Source organism: Dendrobates tinctorius, unplaced genomic scaffold (genome assembly GCF_039654945.1).
Source record: "Dendrobates tinctorius isolate UK_male_01 unplaced genomic scaffold, ASM3965494v1 ptg000057l, whole genome shotgun sequence".
Lineage (NCBI taxonomy): Eukaryota > Metazoa > Chordata > Amphibia > Anura > Dendrobatidae > Dendrobates > Dendrobates tinctorius.
In genome coordinates this window covers 14,797,779-14,818,925 of record NW_027361725.1, presented here as the reverse complement: position 1 = coordinate 14,818,925, position 21,147 = coordinate 14,797,779, and the positions used below count along the sequence as shown (strand labels likewise).

The 21,147-nt window shown below is 49.6% G+C and overlaps 2 protein-coding genes across 3 annotated transcripts in view; one reads left to right on the top strand and one right to left on the bottom strand.

The window, feature by feature from the left end:
• Positions 1–12,028, bottom strand: part of DORIP1 (dopamine receptor interacting protein 1) — a 42,502-nt gene extending 30,474 nt beyond the window's left edge. For both annotated transcript variants that reach the window (XM_073577785.1, XM_073577786.1), the window contains exons 1-2: positions 11,901–12,028; positions 8,594–9,118 (exon numbers count right to left, since the gene is read on the bottom strand). In XM_073577785.1, the coding sequence (XP_073433886.1) occupies positions 8,594–9,117 (524 nt within the window). In that variant the 5' untranslated portion in view covers position 9,118; positions 11,901–12,028. The remainder of the gene's footprint in view (positions 1–8,593; positions 9,119–11,900) is intronic.
• Positions 12,029–12,036: 8 nt separating this feature from the next.
• PRPF39 (pre-mRNA processing factor 39) overlaps positions 12,037–21,147 on the top strand; it is a 75,240-nt gene continuing 66,129 nt past the window's right edge. The window contains exon 1 of the mRNA XM_073577783.1: positions 12,037–12,259. The gene's annotated coding sequence lies outside the window, so the exon portion shown is untranslated. The remainder of the gene's footprint in view (positions 12,260–21,147) is intronic.

Below are 21,147 nucleotides of genomic sequence, written 5' to 3'. Positions count from 1 at the left end.
GGGCTTAGCAGCGCCGTGCGCTGCATGTAAAATGCACTAGTCTGAAGCTAGCCTTAAGGCTTTGTTCACTGCCCACAGTTCTCTCAGGTTGGAAGATGCGCCCATATCTTGAGGCCTCCAGGAACCCTGGGCCACATGACCCCTTAGGTGTGCCCCCCACACCGAGGAGCTCACGTCGGTCAGTATTATATCGGTCGCCTGTCTGTCCCATGGCATTCCTGAAGCCAAGTTTGTCCTGTCTAGCCACAAGTTGAGAGAGTCTCTGACCTCTAAGGAAAGCTCCAGTCTTCCTTCTAAATGCACTCAGCGATCTTTGTGCTGACAGAACCTCCCCCTGAAGCTGTCGGGTGTGAAATTGAGCCCACCTGACCGCCGGGATACAGGACGTCAGGGTACCTAGTAGAGACATCGCATTCCTCAATGTCATGTGAGGTTGGTCTCGGGCAGCCAAGGTCACCTTCTCCACCTTGTCTATCTTGGTATCCGGTAGCAGACAAGCTTGCTGCTCTGAATCCAGGATAAATCCTAGAAAGGTCTGTTAGGGGTTGTAGTCTCGATTTTTTGAAATTTATCATCCACGCTAGTTCCTGTAGGATGTCGGTCACCCGGCTCAACTGTGCCGTACAGTGGTCTTCTGAGCTGCCCACTATTAGGAAATCGTCCAAATAGGGTATTATGACTGTGTTGTGAACTCGGAGGAAGGCTGTCACCTCCGCTATGACTTTGGTAAAGACCCTCGGGGCTATAGATATGCCAAATGGAAGAGCCCTGAATTGGAAATGCCTGAGCACGCCCTGGATATAGAGAGCCACTAAAGTATTTTTGATAACCTGGGTGGATGGGGATGTGATAGTATGCATCCTTCAAATCGACTACGGCCATAAGACAATCTTAATGTAGCAGTTTTATAGCTGTAGCTACCGATTCCATCTTGAAAGTCTGATTTTTTTTTTTATCCACCGATTGAGACCTCCGAGGTTTATGATTGTCCTGAACGACTGATCTGGTTTTTTTTCATCAGAAAAAGGGGGGAATAGAACCCCGCTCCCTCTTGTATGTTCGGGACTTCGGAAAGGACCTGCTTGTCTACCATGCTCAGGATTTCTGATTCTAAGGCCAACTGCTCTTTGATCGCCTTCCTGATAGGGGTAACGACAAACACTGCTTTTGGCTGGCGAATAAAGAGGATCTTCAGTCCTTCTCTTATGATGCATAGGATCCAGATATTGACAGAGATCTTTCCTCAGGCCTGAGAAAAGAGCGCTAATCTCCCCCCTACCAGAATGCTGGCGTCATTGTGGGGATTTTTTTTGAAGGGGAAATGTCTCCACCAAACATAAATCCGGACTCCTTTTTTCTTTTATCTTCCCATCTTCTATCCGCCGGAGGACGACCCCTGTTGAATCTTCCTCTCCGAAAGGGCGGCCTTCTCTGATCTGCCGGGAACCTGGGAAAGCCTCTCTTTCTATCACTTGGTTTCTCCAAGATATCTAGATTTTTTGCCGAATAAAAAACGACCATCGCAAGGGAGAGAGCACAGTTTAGCTTTAGACTTTAGGTCACCTGGACAGCCTTTAAGCTACAACGCACGTCTGGCGGCATTTGATAATCCTGCCGCCCTAGCTGTCAACCTCAGAGTCCGCCGAGGTGTCTGCCAAAAAAGCTGCTGCCCCATGCAGAAGATACATATCTGCCAGTATTTTTTTCTCTTGGGACTTTTGACACTATTCTCTCTTCTAACTGCTGCAGCCAAACCATTAGGAAACGCGCCGTGCAGGTGCCTGCTATTGCCGGCTTCAATCCTCCTGCTGCTTCCCATGCATGCCTTAGATAGGAATCCGCTTTTTTGTCTAGCGGGTCCCTAAGAAGCCAAGTCTTCCAAGGGCAGAGCCCATTTTTTGGAAGACCTGGACACCGCTGCGTTGATCTTTGGGACTTTGTCCCATATTTCTGCGTCCTTATGCTCAAAGGGGGTACTATGATGGAGTTAACTGCTCCTACCCCCCCAGGGCCTGTACGCATATTGATGAAAGCAGGATTTAGTACCCAATGTTGAATAGCCAGGCCTTTTAGTATGATAATGAGATAAGGCCCAAAACAGAACTTCAAAGCTTGAGAAGGAGCCACGTCAGAATGGGGTAAGAAGGTGCCTGGGGGGGCGTCAATTAGAATATACCTGTCAGCTAGACACAAACACATTCATTGTCTCTCCCAGCCGCTCCGACTCCATCCTAGGATCATGGATTATGAGCACATCTTTCAAGTTATGGGCTTATGAAAAACATCCGAGTGACCCAGAGGAAATCACGCCATCTGGCAGTGCGACTTCTGAGGCGGTGAGGGTTCTGGGGCCTCAGATACATGGATTGGCCCTCCACAGCGACCCAATGGGGCCATGTTTGCTCTCCACACGACAGGCAAAACAAAACACATTCACTGGTACCTCTCATGTCCTGATCCGATCAGGCTGTTGAAAGTTATTCCCAATATCTAAGAAAGGGGGTAAGTTCTGCACGGAGCTACAGGGTGGAGATTCTTAGCCCACCCTCTGACACAGGGGGAGGGACCTAGCATGCTTAAGAACTAGCAGCCCATGGCAGAGGGTCTCTCTCACAGAAAAAAACAGACGATGATGATCTAAGAAGGAACTGGGGACAGATCTGCCAAGGAGAGCAGCGGCCCATGCTTTGGGGTCTGTCCGGCAACTAAGATTCTTGTACCTGTGGACTGCAGAGCTCCCGGCACCCACATGCAACTGACAATCTGGTAAATTGACCTCCAGCTTAATATCTCTAAGTCTTGTACTTTTGTTATATTTTACTCTGACTGCAAATCCACTGTAATTCCATTGTATAGCTTACTGTATATTTCTGTAATATAGTGCGTCCTTAAGGCAATTAAACCTTATAATTAATCTTGGGCTGATGCTTTTACTCTGATTACGAATCTTAGAATACCCAGCGGGTAACAGGACATCCTCCCCGGCAGCCATTTGCTCTAGGTGCAGTTCCCTTACTGACCTGAGAGACAAAGGCGGTGCCGGAGAGCTGTGCCTGTGTAGTTACGTCACATTGGTGATGTGGCAGGAACTGGTCCTGATTCCTCCACATTGGTGGCAGCGGTGGGATCAGAGTAATAGTGTGCGTGGGACCCCTACTCCCAGACACTAGAGACTACCAGCGGTAACTTTCACTACTGGGGGTCTTAAGGTCAGCCCAGCACTAGACAGTCAGAGTGCAAATATAATAAGTTGTGTGCGAGGTCAGGGTTGCAGCTGTGTCAGTAACCAGAGGTTCCCAAGATGGCGGAAGGCACCAGGAGTAAGGCAAAGGGGGAGGCCAATGCTATGGTCTATGAGGAGGTGGTGGACAATACCATTGAAGGTGAGGGGGAGCTCAGCTAGGGCTCCCCAAGGAGCCAGACCCCCGTGCTCAGTCCCACAGTGGACTGTCCACCACCTGCCCGCCCCAGCCTGTCCAGATCGGAGGCCCTTTTCCAAGCGGCTATGGCACAGCTCGAGGCTGGTAACGCCGCCGCCCATGACAGACTCCTGGTGGCGGCAGAGAAAGCAGCGGAGCGTGAACATGCCGAACGTGTGCTGCAGAACGCGGAGCGCCGGCACTGACTGGAGATGGCTCAGCACGGGCTCCCGCTGGACGCTCCAGCCCCACCGGGGACCAAGGCTTTCAAGGTCCGGGCGGAGGACTTCCCCCTGCTTGAAAAGGATGGAGACCTGGATTCCTTTCTGCTGGCCTTTCAGAGAACCTGCCTCCAACACCATCTGGCCCTGGATCAGTGGGCAAGGTAACTGACTCCCCCGTTTGAGGGGTAAGTCCCTGGAAGTTTTGGGGGGGGGGGGATTTACCTGCCGGGGAGTAGCAGGACTACAACAGCATCAAGCTGGCCCTGATCCAGCACTACAACCTCACCCCGGAGTCCTACCGCAGGAAGCTCCGGAGCCTGTAGCGGGGCTCCAAGGACACCTGGACCGACCACATGCGGGCATTGCCGAGAGCTGCGGAGCACTGGATCTCGGGTCTAGAGCTCACCACCCGCCAGGAGGTCCAGGAACTGTTCGTCACGGAGCAGTTCTTGTGGAACTGTCCGGAGGACCTCAAGCAGTTCCTCCGTGACAGGAAACCAAAGGGGGCTTCTGCTACAGCAGCCCTGGCAGACGAGTATGCCAACAACAGGGCGTCCAAGCTAAAGAAGCCTGCCAGCAGCACCTGGAGAGGGGGTAAGCCCAATCCTGCCCCTGTCCCCCCAGCCCCCAGAGTGCAAGGGGTGTACCCCCCTGCTGCCCTCTCCAGGCCAGGAGCAGAACCCAGACATGTCATCATTGCAACCAGCTGGGACACTTTAAGGCTGCGTGTCCCCAGCGCCAGAAGGCCCCATCCCTGTCCCAGAAACCATCCACTGTTTTGTGTGTGGGACGGTTTGGTAGAGGTCCCTGGACAATTACCAACCCGTCACCATCGGCCGCTCAGCGGTCATGGGACTGCGGGACACAGGCGCTGAACGAACCCTGGTGCGTCCTGAGGTGGTGTCCCCTCAAGACTCGGTGCCTGGGAAAACCCTTTCCATCTCCGGAATTGGAGGTGTTGAACCGGCGCTGCCCGTCGCCAAGGTGTTTTTGGACTGGGGCGCCGGGAGGGGAATGCGGGAGGTGGGAGCAACGCCAAATATTCCTGCCATTGTGTTGCTTGGGACCGATTTGGGGCGGCTAGTGTCTCAGTATGTGGCCACTGAACCCCCAAGTCCGGCTCCCCAAGAATGTCATGACTCTACTGTGAATGCTAATGTTAATGTGTTGAATGTGCCTCCAACAGTGGAGGTGGGAGTAACGCCTAATATTCCTGCCAATGTGTTGTTTGGGGCGGCTAGTGTCTCAGTATGTGGAGACTGAACCCCCAAGTCCGGCTCCCCAAGAATGTCATGACTCTACTGTAAATGCTAATGTTAATGTTTTGAATGTGCCTCCAACAGTGGAGGAGGGAGTGAAACCTGATGGTAAGCTATGCACTGACACTACACACACAGGGCTCACAGTGAGGACAGGTGAGAAGACTGCAGGGGAGAGCTCAGAGGTGGAGGGAGGGGCTGCTATGGGCAGTGTAGGGCCCCTAAGTGAACCCAGCCTGCTGAGTCTAGGGCCTCTGCAGAAAGAGGAACAGGCCATGGGGGAGGGGGCGTCTGTTATGAATGAGTCACCGAAGGAGGAAAAAACAAAAATACAAGCTAAGTCCAGAAAACCGGAGAGGTTGGTAGCTATCGGATTGCAGACCCCTGATCCTATCCACAACAACTAACAGTAGCCGTGGGGGGTTCCTACGATGCCCTAGACCCCTCGATCACAGCTGGAGAACTAAATAGGCCTAAAGAAAGGGGAAATCTAAACTGCCCCAGAGCAGACCCCAAAGCAATAGGCAGCCCCCAACATATAATGACGGTGAAGCAAGATGAAAACACTAACACAGATAGAAAGATAGGTTGAGCAAACGATGAGGCCCAAGCTAACTAAAAAGGACAGGATAGAAAAGCTGCTGTCTGCAATCCGCAAAAAACCCTACCAAAAAATGTCCCAACCGTCTGATAGGAAAAACAGGCCCTGAAGTCGCTAGGACTTCAAAATGACTATATCAGCACTCAGGTAAATTCTGAAGACAGAGCAAAGAGACAAACTGATCAGAGACAAAAATGGAACTCAGCACAACCCCGACCGGGGATGGCTGAACTCCAAAAATCAAGGTAAACAAAACAAAACTAATAAGTTCAATAGCAGAGCAAAAACTTATCTTTGGGAAGCAGGAATCAGACTGGTCTCCAAGAATCCAGCAGAGAAATCACCAGCGACTCAGAAGGGCGTCTGCTGCCTTATATCCAGTCAGCAGTTCCTGTTACCCAGTCATCATCTACCAGATCAGGTGTTTGGTAATCAGCCTCACTACCTTCCTTCACCAGAAGAGGGAGTTCATCAGACATTGACGGTGAAGGGGAAAATGAACTCACAACAGGCGTCCCTGGAGAGGAGCCACCAGGTAAGACCCCAGGGCAGGAGTTCCCCGCATCCGGGATGTCAGGAAAGTCTGCCTGACCCGACGACTTGGTCAGGGGCCGAGGGGAAGCAGGTGCTACCTGTGGTCTCAGCGGTCGTGGCCGCTGTTACCAGGAGTAGGAGCCCAAGGAGCCTCGCGGAGGTCCGATGGTTTCCCCCTCTCCGACCAAGTGGCTGCCGTGTCAGACAGCGGCCAGGAGACAGATCCCGGGGAGCTGACAGAGGAGGTTGCAGTTTCGTCAATTCTTGCCACATCGAGTCAGGGATTTCAGGCAGCGTTGGAAGCTGACGCTAGCCTGAAAGCTCTCAAGGAGCAGGCGGCACAGCCTCCCCTGGAGTCCGACCGCGAGCGAGTGGTCTGGGACCAGGGACGGCTGTACCGGGTAACGGTCCAGCAGGGTTCACCGGAGGCATGGCCCATGGACCGACAGTTAGTGGTACCCTATCCGTTCAGGGCAGAATTGTTGCGGATCGCACACGAGATTCCCATGGCCGGACACCTAGGGATCACTAAAACCAGGGCCAGGCTAGCTCAGCATTTCTACTGGAGGGGAATGAGGACCGAGGTGATAGCCTACTGCCATTCGTGTGACACCTGTCAGAGGGTGGGGAAGGCGGGGCAGCGCCCCAATGCCCCACTGGTAACTCTGCCTATCATTGAAGAGCCTTTCTCGAGGGTGGCTGTGGATCTCATTGGACCTCTGTCCACTCCCAGCCGCTCCGGGAAATGCTTCATACTAACGGTAGTGGACTGCGCCACCAGGTACCCGGAGGCGGTAGCTTTGTCGTCCATTCGGGCTGACAAAGTGGCCACTGCCTTACTGGAGATTTTCTCCAGAGTGGGGTTTCCCCAGGAAATGCTCACCGACCGAGGGACCCAGTTCATGTCGCAGCCGATGGAGTCTCTCTGTAAGCAGGTACAGGTGCAACATCTGGTAGCCAGCCCGTACCACCCACAGACCAATGGCCTGTGTGAGCGGTTCAATGACACCTTAAAGTAGATGCTGAAGATGTTGGTCGACTCCCACGGGAGAGACTGGGAGCGGTATCTCCCACACCTGCTGTTTGCCTACCAGGAGGTCCCACAGGCCTCAACGGGGTTCTCCCCCTTTGAGCTCCTGTACGGGCGACGTGTACGGGGGACCCTTGCTCTGGTGAAGGAAGCATAGGAAGGGGATGTGGCCACCCCTGGCGTGTTGGTCATTGAGTATGTCGTGCGCTTCCGGGACAGCCTTGACACGGCTGGTGCATGACAATATGGCCCAAGCCCAGGCTGACCAGAAGCGGTTGTACGACCAGAATGCTTGTGAGCGGACCTACGAGGTGGGTCAAAAGGTGTGGGTACTGGTCCCTGTACCTCAAAACATGCTTCATGCGGCCTGGGAGGGTCCATACCTCGTGCACCAGCGGTTCATCGCTGTCACCTATCTGGTCACCCTGGACCACACCCGTGGAAGGAGGAAGTCCTTCCATGTGAACATGATGAAGGCCCATCATGAGCGGGAGGCTTGTGCCCACCCAGTGTGCAACCTTCCCGAGGAAGGAGAGGTAGAAACCCTCCCGGATCTGCTTACCCAAGCCAAGGCGGGTGGATCCATCGAGGATGTGGGGGTTGGCCACCAGATCGCGGAGGACTGCGAGGGACGCAGAGTCGGTAATCGCTCCTGCTCTGACTCCATGTTTGACCGCCCGCCATGCTGCTCTTCCTGTTTAAATATACTGCCTCCGTCCTGGTGGGTGTCTTCTCCCCTCCCCCCTGCGACCGTCGGCTGACCACTTCGGAAAAGCCGGCCGGCGTCACACCCGCCGCCATGACACCGTCGCCTAGCTGACGTCAGCCGGCGCGCGCCCATGATCCCTTGCGCCGCTGACGTCAGCGGCCGAAAGACGCCTGTGGCTCTCTCTCGCTAGGTGCTCTGGGGGAGCGAGACTGCGGGCATGCATGGGTGAAGGGAGGCGCGATGGAGCCTCCACGCACGCCCACATGAACCCGGAGCCCCAGGGGTCACCGGGGACTGCGCTTCCAGGACCCGACGGCCGGCGCTACAGGTGAGGCACCCTGTTCTTCCCGCGCCGGGACGGGCCTGGGACCTTTACCCATGATAGGCACCGCTGACAATGGGATTCCCTTCCAGGTCAGGAACCCAACTGCAGCGGGGGAGAGGTGCCACCCCTTATATCTCAGTAGGTTCCTGTCCTGGCGGGACGGATCACTCTCTCAGGTATGCTGTCATGGGTGAAGGGAAAAAACTTTTTCTTTCAAAAATAAGGAAATTTCTAAGCGACCCTAAACTTTTGAACAGTAGTGTATACTGACATCAAACAAGCCGCGAGGAACGAAAGTCCCTTCCACCCCAAGTGCAAGCAGAGTCCCTTCCTCCATACCTCAGGTACAAACAAATATAATACACAGCTATAACCAGAGTAGGACCACAGGGGCATGTAACACCTATCTCATGCTCTGACCCGGTGATCCAATACAGGGAGACAATGGCATAGTCCCCCCACCACCGCTGCCTGCAGAGAATGATCCCTTACTTGATGAGAATGGTCTGCATGTGGCTCTTCTTCGTTCGGAGCGGGCACCTGGAGTTAGAACAGTAACTCTCCTGCATCGTGGCCATAAGACGCTCCAGGTTTCGTGTGAAATTCTCATGCTCGTTACCAAAGAGGTCAATCTCCAGAGTGGCCTTGTGTATCCCTGACTTGTACTGCCGCTTCTCCATCTTGTCCCAGATCCACAGTAACTTTACGGAAGTGAAGCTGTAGGTGTCCATCAGATGCAGGAAGCAATCTACAAACTCCCGGCCCAAGTAGAGCGACAGCTCCCGAGGGAAGGTGTGATTCTCACGCAAGATAACGTACAGCAGCATTAAGAAGCCGTCAATGGTGCAAGTGTTCTTCAGCGTGATCTCCACGTACAGCGGCATACAGGACACGGCCTTCCTGCCGGCCTTAATTGTGAAAACTCCTCCCCATGGGAGTACCGGCCTCCAGAAGGAGCGTTCGAGCTCAGAGTTGTTCTTTATGGAAGCTCTGATCTCTTGAAACAATGTCTTCATCCTGTGGAAAAAGGAACGGTTACAATGTAAATCTTGGGAAAAATCGGAAGGGGATGTTGTCCCGAGGGAGTAAGGGCCAAGCTGTAGTTTTCAGTGATAAAATGTTTGGATTGCATTTCTTATGGGAGGTGCAGTGACCAAAAAACGGCAGCACACACCAAGCAGCTAGATCATCCGCCTAAACCACGTAGGGCTGAAAAGCGACCTGTGCCCGGTCTGCAGGGCAACGATAGATGGTAACGTGTCTGCCCTAAAGGCGATCACTAGGAATCTCCTCTCACGGGTACAAGAAGCTGCATGTGTAGTGATGGCAGAGCTCCTCGATGAACTCCACATACACAGCGGAGGAATCACACCTCGCAAATACAGTGCCTTGCGAAAGTATTCGGCCCCCTGGAACTTTTCAACTTTTTCCCACATACCATGCTTCAAACAAAGATACCAAATGTTAATTTTTGGTGAAGAATCAACAACAAGTGGGACACAATTGTGAAGTTGAATGAAATTTATTGGTTATTTTAAATTTTTGTGGAAATTCAAAAACTGAAAAGTGGGGCGTGCAATATTATTCGGCCCCTTTACTTTCAGTGCAGCAAACTCACTCCAGAAGTTCATTGTGGATCTCTGAATGAGCCAATGTTGTCTGAAATGACTAATGATGATAAATATAATCCACTTGTGTGTAATCAAGTCTCCGTATAAATGCACCTGCTCTGTGATAGTCTCAGGGTTCTGTTTGAAGCACAGAGAGCATCATGAAGACCAAGGAACACAACAGGCAGGTCCTTGATACTGTTTAAAGCCGGATTTGGATACAAAATGATTTCCAACACTTTAAACATCCCAAGGAGCACTGTGCAAGCGATCATATTGAAATGGAAGGATTATTATACCACTGCAAATCTACCAAGACCCGGCCGTCCCTCCAAAGTTTCATCTCAAACAAGGAGAAGACTGGTCAGAGATGCAGCCAAGAGGCCCATGATCACTCTGGATGAACTGCAGAGATCTACAGCTGAGGAGGGACAGTCTGTCCACAGGACAACAATCAGTCGTACACTGCACAAATCTGGCCTTTATGAAAGGGTGGCAAAAAGAAAGCCATTTCTCAAAGATATCCATAAAAAGTGTTATTTAAAGTTTGCAACAAGCCATGTGGGAAACACATCAAACATCTGGAAGAAGGCGCTCTGGTCAGATGAAACCAAAATCAAACTTTTTGGCAACAATGCCAAACGATATGTTTGGCGTAAAGGCAATACAGCTCATTACCCTGAACACACCATCCCCACTGTCAAACATGGTGGTGGCAGCATCATGGTTTGGGCCTGCTTTTCCTCAGCAGGGACAGGGAAGATGATTAAAATTGATGGGAAGATGGATGGAGCCAAATACAGGACCATTCTTGAAGAAAACCTGTTGGTGTCTGCAAAAGACCTGAGACTGGGATGGAGATTTGTCTTCAAACAAGACAATGATCTCAAACGTAAAGCAAAATCTACAATGGAATGGTTCACAAATAAGTGTATCCAGGTGTTAGAATGGCCAAGTCAAAGTCCAGACCTGAATCCAATCGAGAATCTGTGGAAAGAGCAGAAAACTGCTGTTCACAAACGATCTCCATCAAATCTCACTGAGCTCGAGCTGTTTGTCAAGGAAGAATGGGCACGAATTTCAGTCTCTCGATGTACAAAACTGATAGAGACATACCCCAAGCGACTTGCAGCTGTAATCGCAGCAAAAGGTGGCGCAACAAAGTATTAAGTTAAAGGGGCCGAATAATATTGCACGACCCACTTTTCAGTTTTTGAATTTCCACAAAAATTTAAAATAACCAATAAATTTCGCTCAACTTCACATTTGTGTCCCACTTGTTGTTGATTCTTCACCAAAAATTTATATTTGGTATCTTTATGTTTGAAGCATGATATGTGGGAAGAGGTTGAAAAGTTCCAGGGGGCCGAATACTTTCGCAAGGCACTGTATCTGTAGAAACTGAAACTCTTCATCTGCCCTCTACGTTGCTGGAGGTGGGATTAGGGAACACGCCAGGCCAATATGGTGGGTGGGTAAGAGGGAACATGTCGGGCTAGCAGGGGAGGACAGCGCACGGAGAAGTGAGGAGCCTGTACGCTACGGGATAGCGGGGGCTAGAGACGGGAGAGGGAACGTTAAGGGCCAGCCGGGTGGGGTGTGGAGGGGAGGAACGTGCCAGGGGTGGAGGGTGAGGAAACACGACGGGCCAGCGGTGGGGGGGAGGGAGGGGGAATGCAAAAGGCACTCAGGGGGGTAAGGAACGCAACGGGTCAGCAGGGGGGGGGGACGCACAGGAATACACCAACGCAGAGGAAGAACAATGGGACACACACAGAGATATGCTAGGGTAGAGTGTGAGGTCCCCCAGTTGCAGCACACAGACCTTCAGGGAGGTATTAGCGCAGTCGGGGTACAGTGGGACCCCGGGGGCAGCACAAAGACCCCATGGAGGTATTAGACCTGTGAGGGATCAGTGGGACCTCGGGGCAGCACACAGACCCCATAGATGTATTAGACTGGTCAGGGCACTGTGGGTCATCACACAGACCCCCATGGTCCCCGCCCCCTTAACACTGTGACCCACTTGCTGTTCGCACACACTGAGCATATCACGTGTCTGGCTCGCGCACTATGTCAGTCATTGGTCGTCCATCTAGCCAATAGCCAGCGAGCTGTCCCGCCGCCGCAACCACCGGCCGGAGCCCGCAGTGCAGCCGCACACCCGCCCGGGAGCACTGCAGCCTCACCCGCAGTCGGAGCTTGTACTCAGCCCAGGAGAAGAGCGGAGAAGCCCCGAGGGGCGGCTCTAGTAAGTGCCGACATCAGCCCAGCCGCTCCTCCTGCATAACAAGCGCGACGTCACCACGTATTTTCCGTTCCACGCTGAATTCTGACGTCGATAATGTTACCCTCCTCCTCGTACGTAACTACGTGCTGACGTAAGGCGGAGCGGCGGCCCTCTCTTGCGGGCTGCGGCGTGTTGCTAGTTAGTTCGCGCACGGAATCCAGGCCGGAGGTTTATTGTCGCTGCTGGTGGATGCGGAGGCCTAAGGCGGGTGTGAGAGAGACGACACCCCGGGGAGCGAGAGCTGCGCTGTGTCCAACGGTACGTATGTGCGGGAGGGGGAAAATGGCGGGAGACGCTGCCGTGTGTGAGGGGGAGACCCCGCAGGCGGTCAGAGCCTACCGTCCATAGCGCCTGTCCGCGAGGCGCGCTTAACCCCTCAGTGACCAGATCGGTTCCTCTTCTGTTCTGCGTGTGATTATCCCTTCCCGCCGCGGTCCAGAACTTGGACTTAAAAAATAATCTTAATTTTTTTAACTGTACATCTAGGTTGCAGGTTTACAGACACAATGATACAAAAATTTTGTTTCAAATGTTTTATTTTTTTTTTTTTAAATTGTGAAAAGGTTTTTCGAGATTTTTTTTTCCTTTCAGTGCCTTTAAGGCCTCCTAGGTATAGATTGAGCACTTGGAAATGAGAGGAGCGCTAAGGCTGGTTTCACATTTGCGTTTTTTAGCGCTGGAAAAAAACGCTAACCTGCGCATGCGTTTTTTCCCCTATATTTAACATGGGTGCGCATACCTGCGCGCTGCCATGCGCATGTATGCGATTTTCATGCGCTGCGTTTTTTTGGGGTATGCGTTGGTATTTTCCAGACGCAGCATGTTGCATTTTTTGGCCCTGCAAAAAAGCGCATGCGCACGTTTTGCGCTAAAAATGGCCATTATAGCCTATGGGTGCGCATATGTGCGCATTGGCATGCTTATGTATGCGTTTTTTTGCACCAGCGTTTTTTTTTTTTAACCATGGAATTTAGGGGTTTGGGTTAGAGTTAGGGTTAGTTAAGGGGGTTTAGGGTTGGGGTTTGGGTCAGGGTTAGGGTTAAGTATGGTTTTGTTAAGGGTTAGGGTCAGGGTTAGGGTCAGGATTAGGGTTAAGTATGGTTTGGTTAGGGTTAGGGTTAGGGTCAGGGTTAGGGTCAGGGTTAGGGTTAAGTATGGTTTTGTTAAGGGTCAGGATTAGGGTTAAGTATGGTTTGGTTAAGGGTTAGTGTCAGGGTTATGGTTAGGGTCAGGGTTAGGGTTAAGTATGGTTTTGTTAAGGGTTAGGGTCAGGGTAAGGGTTAAGTATGGTTTTGTTAAGGGTTAGGGTCAGGGTTAGGGTTTGGGTTAGGGTTAAGTATGATTTGGTTAGGGTTAGTAAAGTCATGGTTTGGGTTAGTGTGAGGGGCCACCCTTATGTTGGAAAAAACCGCAAACGCGGTAAAAACGCACTAAAAACGCATACAAACGCATAAAAACGCTGCGTTTTTTTCATGCATGCTCATAAAAATGCTTGAAAAAAACGCAGCAGTTGTATGCTTTTGTATGCGTTTTTTCAATGCGTTTTTTTGCGGGAAAAACGCGCTGCAAAAAAAAGCAAGTGTGAAACTAGCCTAAGATGGTGGTATTCAGTAGGCACCTGGCTGCCATAACAACCCCTGGGCACCCCGCATGGGGGGGTGATAGGTGCCTAAAAGACTATGCCCCCCCCCCACAGGGATCGCACCATGTAAGGCACATTCAGACCTCCGTAAAACAAGTCCAAGATCATATTTCCATGAATACGTCACACTCAGGTCAGGCGGTAGATTGCGCTCCGATCTCAGACCCATTTGTACTGCCGTCTGAATGTGCCCGATGGATTAATGTTTTGGAAAAAGTTTTTATACAGGCTGCTGTACAGTGTTGCTGATCGTTGGGATCCTGGTGCGGCATCCTCCAGCGGTCAGTCAAAACATCCCTCTGAATTCCGCAGCACCTGCATATGTTGATGTACAGGTTTGATAGTAAGTTTATGGGTCTATATGTACTCTCTCGGAGCAGTGTACAGGCTCGATGGTGAGGCTATATGACTGTATGTTCTTTGTCGGAGCAGGCTTTATGGTGAGGCTGTGTTTGTAAGTTCTCTCATGGAGCGGTGTACGGGCTCTATGGTGAGGCTGTGTACATGCGTTCTCTTTCAGAGTGGTGTACGTGCCCAATGGTGAGGCCGTGTGACTATGTTCTCTCTCAAAAATGGTGTGCTGGCTCAATGGTGAGGCTGTGTGTACGTACATTCTCTCAGAGCGGTGTGCTGGCTCAATGGTGAGGCTGTGTACGTACGTTTTCTCTCGGAGCAGTGTACAGGCTCAATGGTGAGGCTGTGTGTACGTACGTTTTCTCTCGGAGCAGTGTACAGGCTCAATGGTGAGGCTGTGTGTACGTACGTTTTCTCTCGGAGCAGTGTACAGGCTCGATGGTGAGGCTGTGTGTACGTACGGGCTCAAAGGTGAGGCTGTGTGTGTACGTACGTTTTCTCTCGGAGCAGTGTACAGGCTCGATGGTGAGGCTGTGTGTACGTACGGGCTCAATGGTGAGGCTGTGTGTACGTACGTTTTCTCTCGGAGCAGCGTACAGGCTCAATGGTGAGGCTGTGTGTACGTACGTTTTCTCTCGGAGCAGTGTACGGGCTCGATGGTGAGGCTGTGTACATACATTTTCTCTCGGAGCAGTGGACAGGCTCGATGGTGAGGCTGTGTGTACGTACGGGCTCAATGGTGAGGCTGTGTGTACATACGTTCTCTCTCGGAGCAGTGTACGGGCTCGATGGTGAGGCTGTGTACATACATTTTCTCTCGGAGCGGTGTATGGGCTCGATGGTGAGGCTGTGTGTACGTACGGGCTCAATGGTGAGGCTGTGTGTGCGTACGTTTTCTCTCGGAGCAGTGTACAGGCTCGGTGAGGCTGTGTGTACGTACGGGCTCAATGGTGAGGCTGTGTGTACGTACGTTTTCTCTCGGAGCAGTGTACGGACTCGATGGCGAGGCCGTGTGCGCGTACGGGCTCGATGGCGAGGCCGTGTGCGCGTACGGGCTCGATGGCGAGGCCGTGTGCGCGTACGGGCTCGATGGCGAGGCCGTGTGCGCGTACGGGCTCGATGGCGAGGCCGTGTGCGCGTACGGGCTCGATGGCGAGGCCGTGTGCGCGTACGGGCTCGATGGCGAGGCCGTGTGCGCGTACGGGCTCGATGGCGAGGCCGTGTGCGCGTACGGGCTCGATGGCGAGGCCGTGTGCGCGTACGGGCTCGATGGCGAGGCTGTGTGTACGTACGTTCTCTCTCTCGGAGCGGTGTAAGGGCTTGATGGTGAGGCTATGGGTCCGTACATTCACTCTCGGAGCGGTGTATGGATGCATAGACTTAGAGAAGTTGTCCATTATTTGGAAAACTTCTTGTCATACCCCTTGCTTGGCCCTGATAAAATAATAAAACCTATACTCTCCTCCGGAGCAGTGTTGTAACTTGTGACTTTGGTGCCCAATCAGTGCTGGCGTCACTGTCTCTGCCTTCGGACAAATCGAACATGAATAGGTAGTCCTGGATCAGCTGCAGGCCCGACTTCCTCTTCATGATTGATTTGTCCACGAGTGGGGACAGTGACGTCTGCGCTGATTGGGCGCCGGAGTTGCGTGTCGCAACACTGCACGAGAGTTCCAGATAGAACGAGTGCAACACTGCAGGAATGACGCCCGCATGGAAGTGAGTGTAGGCTTTATTTTTTTATCGGGGTCAAACATTTTGATCAAGAAGGGGTTGCCTTTAGTAGTGAACAACCCCTATTTAATATTAAGCTTGTGCAGGAGCTGCAGATTTGAGTGTTGGTTTGGCTGACAGATTGAGATCTCGGGACCCAGATCACCACCAATCTGCAATCCTACAGCTCTGGCAAAAATTAAGAGACCACTGCAAAATTTTCAGTTTGTCTGATTTTTCTCTTTATAGGTATATTTTTGAGTAAAATGTGAATTGCTCTTTTATTCTATAAACTACTGACAACATGTCTTTGAATTTCCAAGTACTAACTTTTGTATTTATTTTCAGCAAATAAGAATTGGTCAAAATAACAAAAAAAATGCAGTGCTTGCAGACCTCAAATAATGCTAAGAAACAAGTTCATAATCATTTAGAAACAGCAATAGTAATGGTTTAACTCAGGAAGAGTTCAGAAATCAATATTTTGTGGAATAACCATGATTTTTAATCACAACTTTCATGCGTCTTGGCATGCTTTCCACCAGCCCTCTGCCGGTCTGTAGCTTTGTTGTCCCCAATGTCTGCTGCTTGACCTTGTTGTAACTGACTGTCATCTTATAAATTTTAAGGATGGAGGCAACATGAAGCTCACTGTATCCCTCTACTAGTAAAGCCAGAATTGAGCCCTTCTTTTCCTAACTCAAGACTTTCCTTTTCAACTCCTTTGGCATGGTTAGAAGTAATTTTTTCATTCCTATTACTTTTGGGATATTGCGATCACTTGTTTTGCCATCCAGCTTGTCCTATTGCAAGAGGATTGTGAACACCACAGCAGGGTTTTTATACTTTCCTTCGTTAAATAATATTTGGTTCAGGTGATCACATAATCAGAAGCACATTAAGGGTGTGTGCACACCCTGCGGAATCTGCTGCGGATTCGTCCGCGCAGATTTTGCAAAATCCGCAGATAAATCCGCAGGTCAAAAGACCTGCGGATTAGGCTGCGGTTTATAATCTCCACAATGGAGGAGATGGTAAAACGCTGCGGAATCCGCAGAAAGAATTGCATGTCAATTCTTTCTGCGGATTCAAAACCGCAGCTTTTCCGCAGAGAAAAAAACGCAGAATGTAAATCACATAGACTTACATGGTACTGTACATTGTCTGCAGAACTGCTGCGGATCCGCAGAGGCCAAATCCGCAGCGTGTGCACATAGCCTTACACTTACAACGTTCATTTTGGGGTGAAAAATCTCCGTCTCAGTGCGGTTATAGTGATACAATTTGTTTGGGTATATTTTTTTTTTTTAGCAACTAAATATTACGATTTTAAAATAATAAAAATGTAAACTAAAAAGTAAAGGTGATGCAATTGGCAACTCAAATGTGTTCTATGGGAGACAAGTTCGGGAACGGTGCAGACATGGGAGCTATACGTGTGGAGGCCTCAGCGCGGAAACCGCAGAAAAATCCGCGCTGAAAATTCCGCAGCATCTGCACAGAGGTTTTTAATTCCCATAGGGAATAATCGTACTGTACACCGCAGCTAATTCTGCTGCGGATCCGCAGGGCTAAATCCGCTGCAGATCCGCAGCGTGTGCACACACCCTTAGCAGAGTGAGGTGTACTCTGGTTGGAATTCAGTTGACACTGGAATGGAATGGCTGTCAGACATGTAGAGAAGCTGATTTTTATAAAACTGTGCAGTGGTCTCTTAATTTTTGCCAGAGCTATATACCTATGCCTGTAATATATAAAAACTTTCAACATTTTATACTAAATGGTGTGATTTATTTATTTTTTCACCATTTGGTGGAAGACTGAGGATCTGGATCCTCACTCATCAGAAACACCGCATGTATAAGGCTATGTGCACACGTTGCGGATTCTGCTGCGGACCCGGCCCTGCGGATCCGCAGCAGTTCTACCATGTTAGCCTATGGATTTTAAAATCCGCTGTGCACATGGTGCGGATTTTTCAGAGCGGATTTGCCGCAGATTACAATCCGCAGCATGTCAATTGTTTGTGCGGAATCTGCAGCGGTTTCACACCTTTAACATTGTAGAGGTGTGAAATCGCAGGCTAATCTGCGGATTTTGCCAAATCCGCGCGGAAAAATCCACAGCCCAATCCGCAACGTGTGCACATAGCCTAATGGGTAAAAAAAAGCTTTTAGGGATTGACAGCTAGTACTGATCAGTGCTGCTAGAAGCATGTGCTGGCAACAAGAGACAGCCAACACTTGCCGTGTATGGCGCAGCCTGAACGTGTGTCTTCGGTTCTGGCAGCTTCCTATTGTCCGCCTGTCTCTTCAGTGTTGACATGTTGAAGATGTTTTGCTCGGCCAGTCCCTGGGTGTGGTGGGTCACTTCTGCGGCCGGTGGGTGGCTCAGCAGGTATTTCCGGTGTGTCAAGAGTAGACCAGGATGTAAAGACCAGAGACTGTTGTATGCAGGGATAAGATTACAGCAAAAATGTTCCCTAATCCGTTTTCAGTCTGTGTAGTGTGGATGCGTTTTAAATACTCACTGACTGCCGTCTTCTTTGGGACCTAGCTCCAAGCAAAAATTCTCTCCTCAACTACACGACCACAGTTCAGGCTAGCTAGCAATGTGTGGTCACGAAATATTTCTCCTTGTAAATAGAGTTCCATCAAAGATCTGTATTTTACTTTGGGAAATCAACTACCTGTCCACACACAAGCCGGCCAGCCTGAATAGCGGTCGCTATGGTTCAGAAAATTGGAGAAGACTGTGATTGCTAAGTGTTAAAATACATGCACACTACAGGCATATTCTTAAGGAGCCTTTATTGTATACTTGTGTGTTGGTATACGTCTCTACTATACAGGGTGGGCCATTTATATGTATATGCCTAAATAAAATGGGAGTGGTTGGTGATATCAACTTCCTGTTCGTGGCACATTAGTGTATGGGAGGGGGGAAACTTTTCAAGATGGGTGGTGACCGTGGCGGCCATTTTGAAGTCAGTCATTTTGGATCCAACTTTATTTTTTCTAATTGGAAGAAGGTCATGTGACACATCAAACTTATTGAGAATTTCTCAAGAGAAACAATGGTGTGCTTGGTTTTAACATAAGTTTATTCTTTCATGAGTTATTTACAAGTTTATGACCACTTATGAAATGTGTTCAAAGTGCTGCCCATTGTATTGGATTGTCAATGCAGCCCTCTTCTCCCACACTTGACACTCAGACTAGCATTTCTTCTGCGGTGTTGCTATCAAAGGGGGTCAGGTTCTTTGTAGGAATGCTCGGACCTGACACCCATCATGTGCTGGTGCACCATCTTGCTGGAAAAACTCAGGGAACGTGCCATCTTCAGTGAATAAAAAGGGCAACACATCATGTAGCAATTTCAGATATCCAGTGGCATTGAGGTTTGCATCAATGAAGAATGGGCCAACTATCTTTGTACTCCATATACTACACCATACCATCAATTGTGGGTGTCAGGTTAGAACAGTTAATAATTTAAGAAAGAATAGAGGTACAGAGAGATACATAAAGTGCATGTATACTAATGCCAGAAGCCTCACCAACAAAATTGGAGGAATTGGAGTTAATGTTGTTGGAACATAATTATGACATGGTGGGGCAATCTGAGACATGGCTGGACGAAAGCCATGACTGGGCGGTTAATTTACAGGGCTATAGTCTGGTCAGAAATGACCGTACAAATAAGCGAGGAGGAGGTGTGTGTTTATATGTAAAATCATCTTTAAAACCCATCCTGCGTGATAATATATGTGAATCTAATGAAAATGTAGAGTCCCTGTGGGTAGAAATAAGGGGAGGGGGAAATAATAAATTACTGATAGGGGTTTGTTATAAGTCTCCAAAAATAATGGAAGCAACAGAGAATATCCTCATAAAGCAAATAGATGAAGCTGCAACTCAAGGAGAAGTCATTATTATGGGGGACTTCAACTACCCTGAAATACATTGGGGAACCGAAACCTGCAGTTCCAGCAAAGGCAATAGGTTTTTGACAACTATGAGAGACAGTTACCTTTCACAACTGGTTCAGGACCCAACAAGAGGGGGGGCACTGCTAGACCTACTATTAACCAACAGGCCAGACCGCATATCAAATATAAGGGTTGTGGGTCACTTGGGTAATAGCGATCACAAAATAATAAGTTGTCATGTATCCTTTAATAAGATATGTAGTAGAGGGGTTACAAGGACATTAAACTTCAGGAAAGCAAATTTCCAACGGATGAGAGATGATCTTGGTGCAATTAACTGGGACGATATCCTGAGACATAAAAATACACAAAGAAAATGGGAGACGTTTATTAGCATCCTGAATAGGACCTGTGCACAATATATACTGTATGGGGATAAACCTTACCTAGCCATAGGAAGAAACCAATACGGTTAAATAGAGCTGTGTGCACACGCTGCGGATCCGCAGCGGATTTGGCCGCTGCGGATCTGCAGCAGTTTTTGCTGCGGTGTACAATAGCATTCTAAGCTATGGGAAAAAACCCGCTGTGCAGATGCTGCAGAATTTTCCGCGAGGATTTGCTGCGGTTTCAAAACAGCAGAAAGAATTGACATGTCAATTCTTTCTGCGGATTCTGCTGCGGTTTGCCATCTCCTCCATTGTGGAGATGAAAAACCGCAGGGCAAAAAAGCAGGCTAATCCGCAGGTTAAACCGCAGGTCTTTTGACCTGCAGATTTACCTGCGGATTTTACAAAATCCGCGCTGCCAAATCCGTAGAGCATTCCGCAGCGTGTGCACATACCCTAAGGGGTGCAATAAGTGACAAAAAGAAAGCATTTAGAGAATTAAAGCAAGTAAAAAGCAAATCAAGGCAGCAAAGATTGAGACAGAGAGATTCATTGCCAGAGAAAGTAAAAATAATCCCAAAATATTCTTTAACTCCATAAATGGTAAGAAACTAAAAAATGATAGTGTTGGTCTCCTTGAAAATAGTCTGAGTGAAAAGGCCAATATGCTAAATGACTTTTTTTCAACAGTATTTACACAAGAAAATCCCATGACGGATAACATGATCAGGGATAAAAATTCTCTATTAAATGTCACCCACTTAACCCAGCAGGAAGTACGGCGGCGTCTAAAAATCACTAAAATTGACAAATTTCTGGGCCCGGATGGGATACACCCCCGAGTACTGCAGGAATTGCGTACAGTCATAGACCATTATTTTAAAGATTCCATAATAACAGGGTCTGTACTACAGGACTGGCGTATAGCACATGTGGTGCCAATATTCAAAAAGGGGACAAAAACTGAACTTGGAAATTATAGGCCAGTGAGCTTAACCTCAACTGTGGGTAAAATCCTGGAGGGTTTTCTAAGAGATACTATACTGGAGTATCTGAAGAAGAATAACCTCATGACCCAATATCAACATGGGTTTACAAGGGACCAATCCTGTCAGAC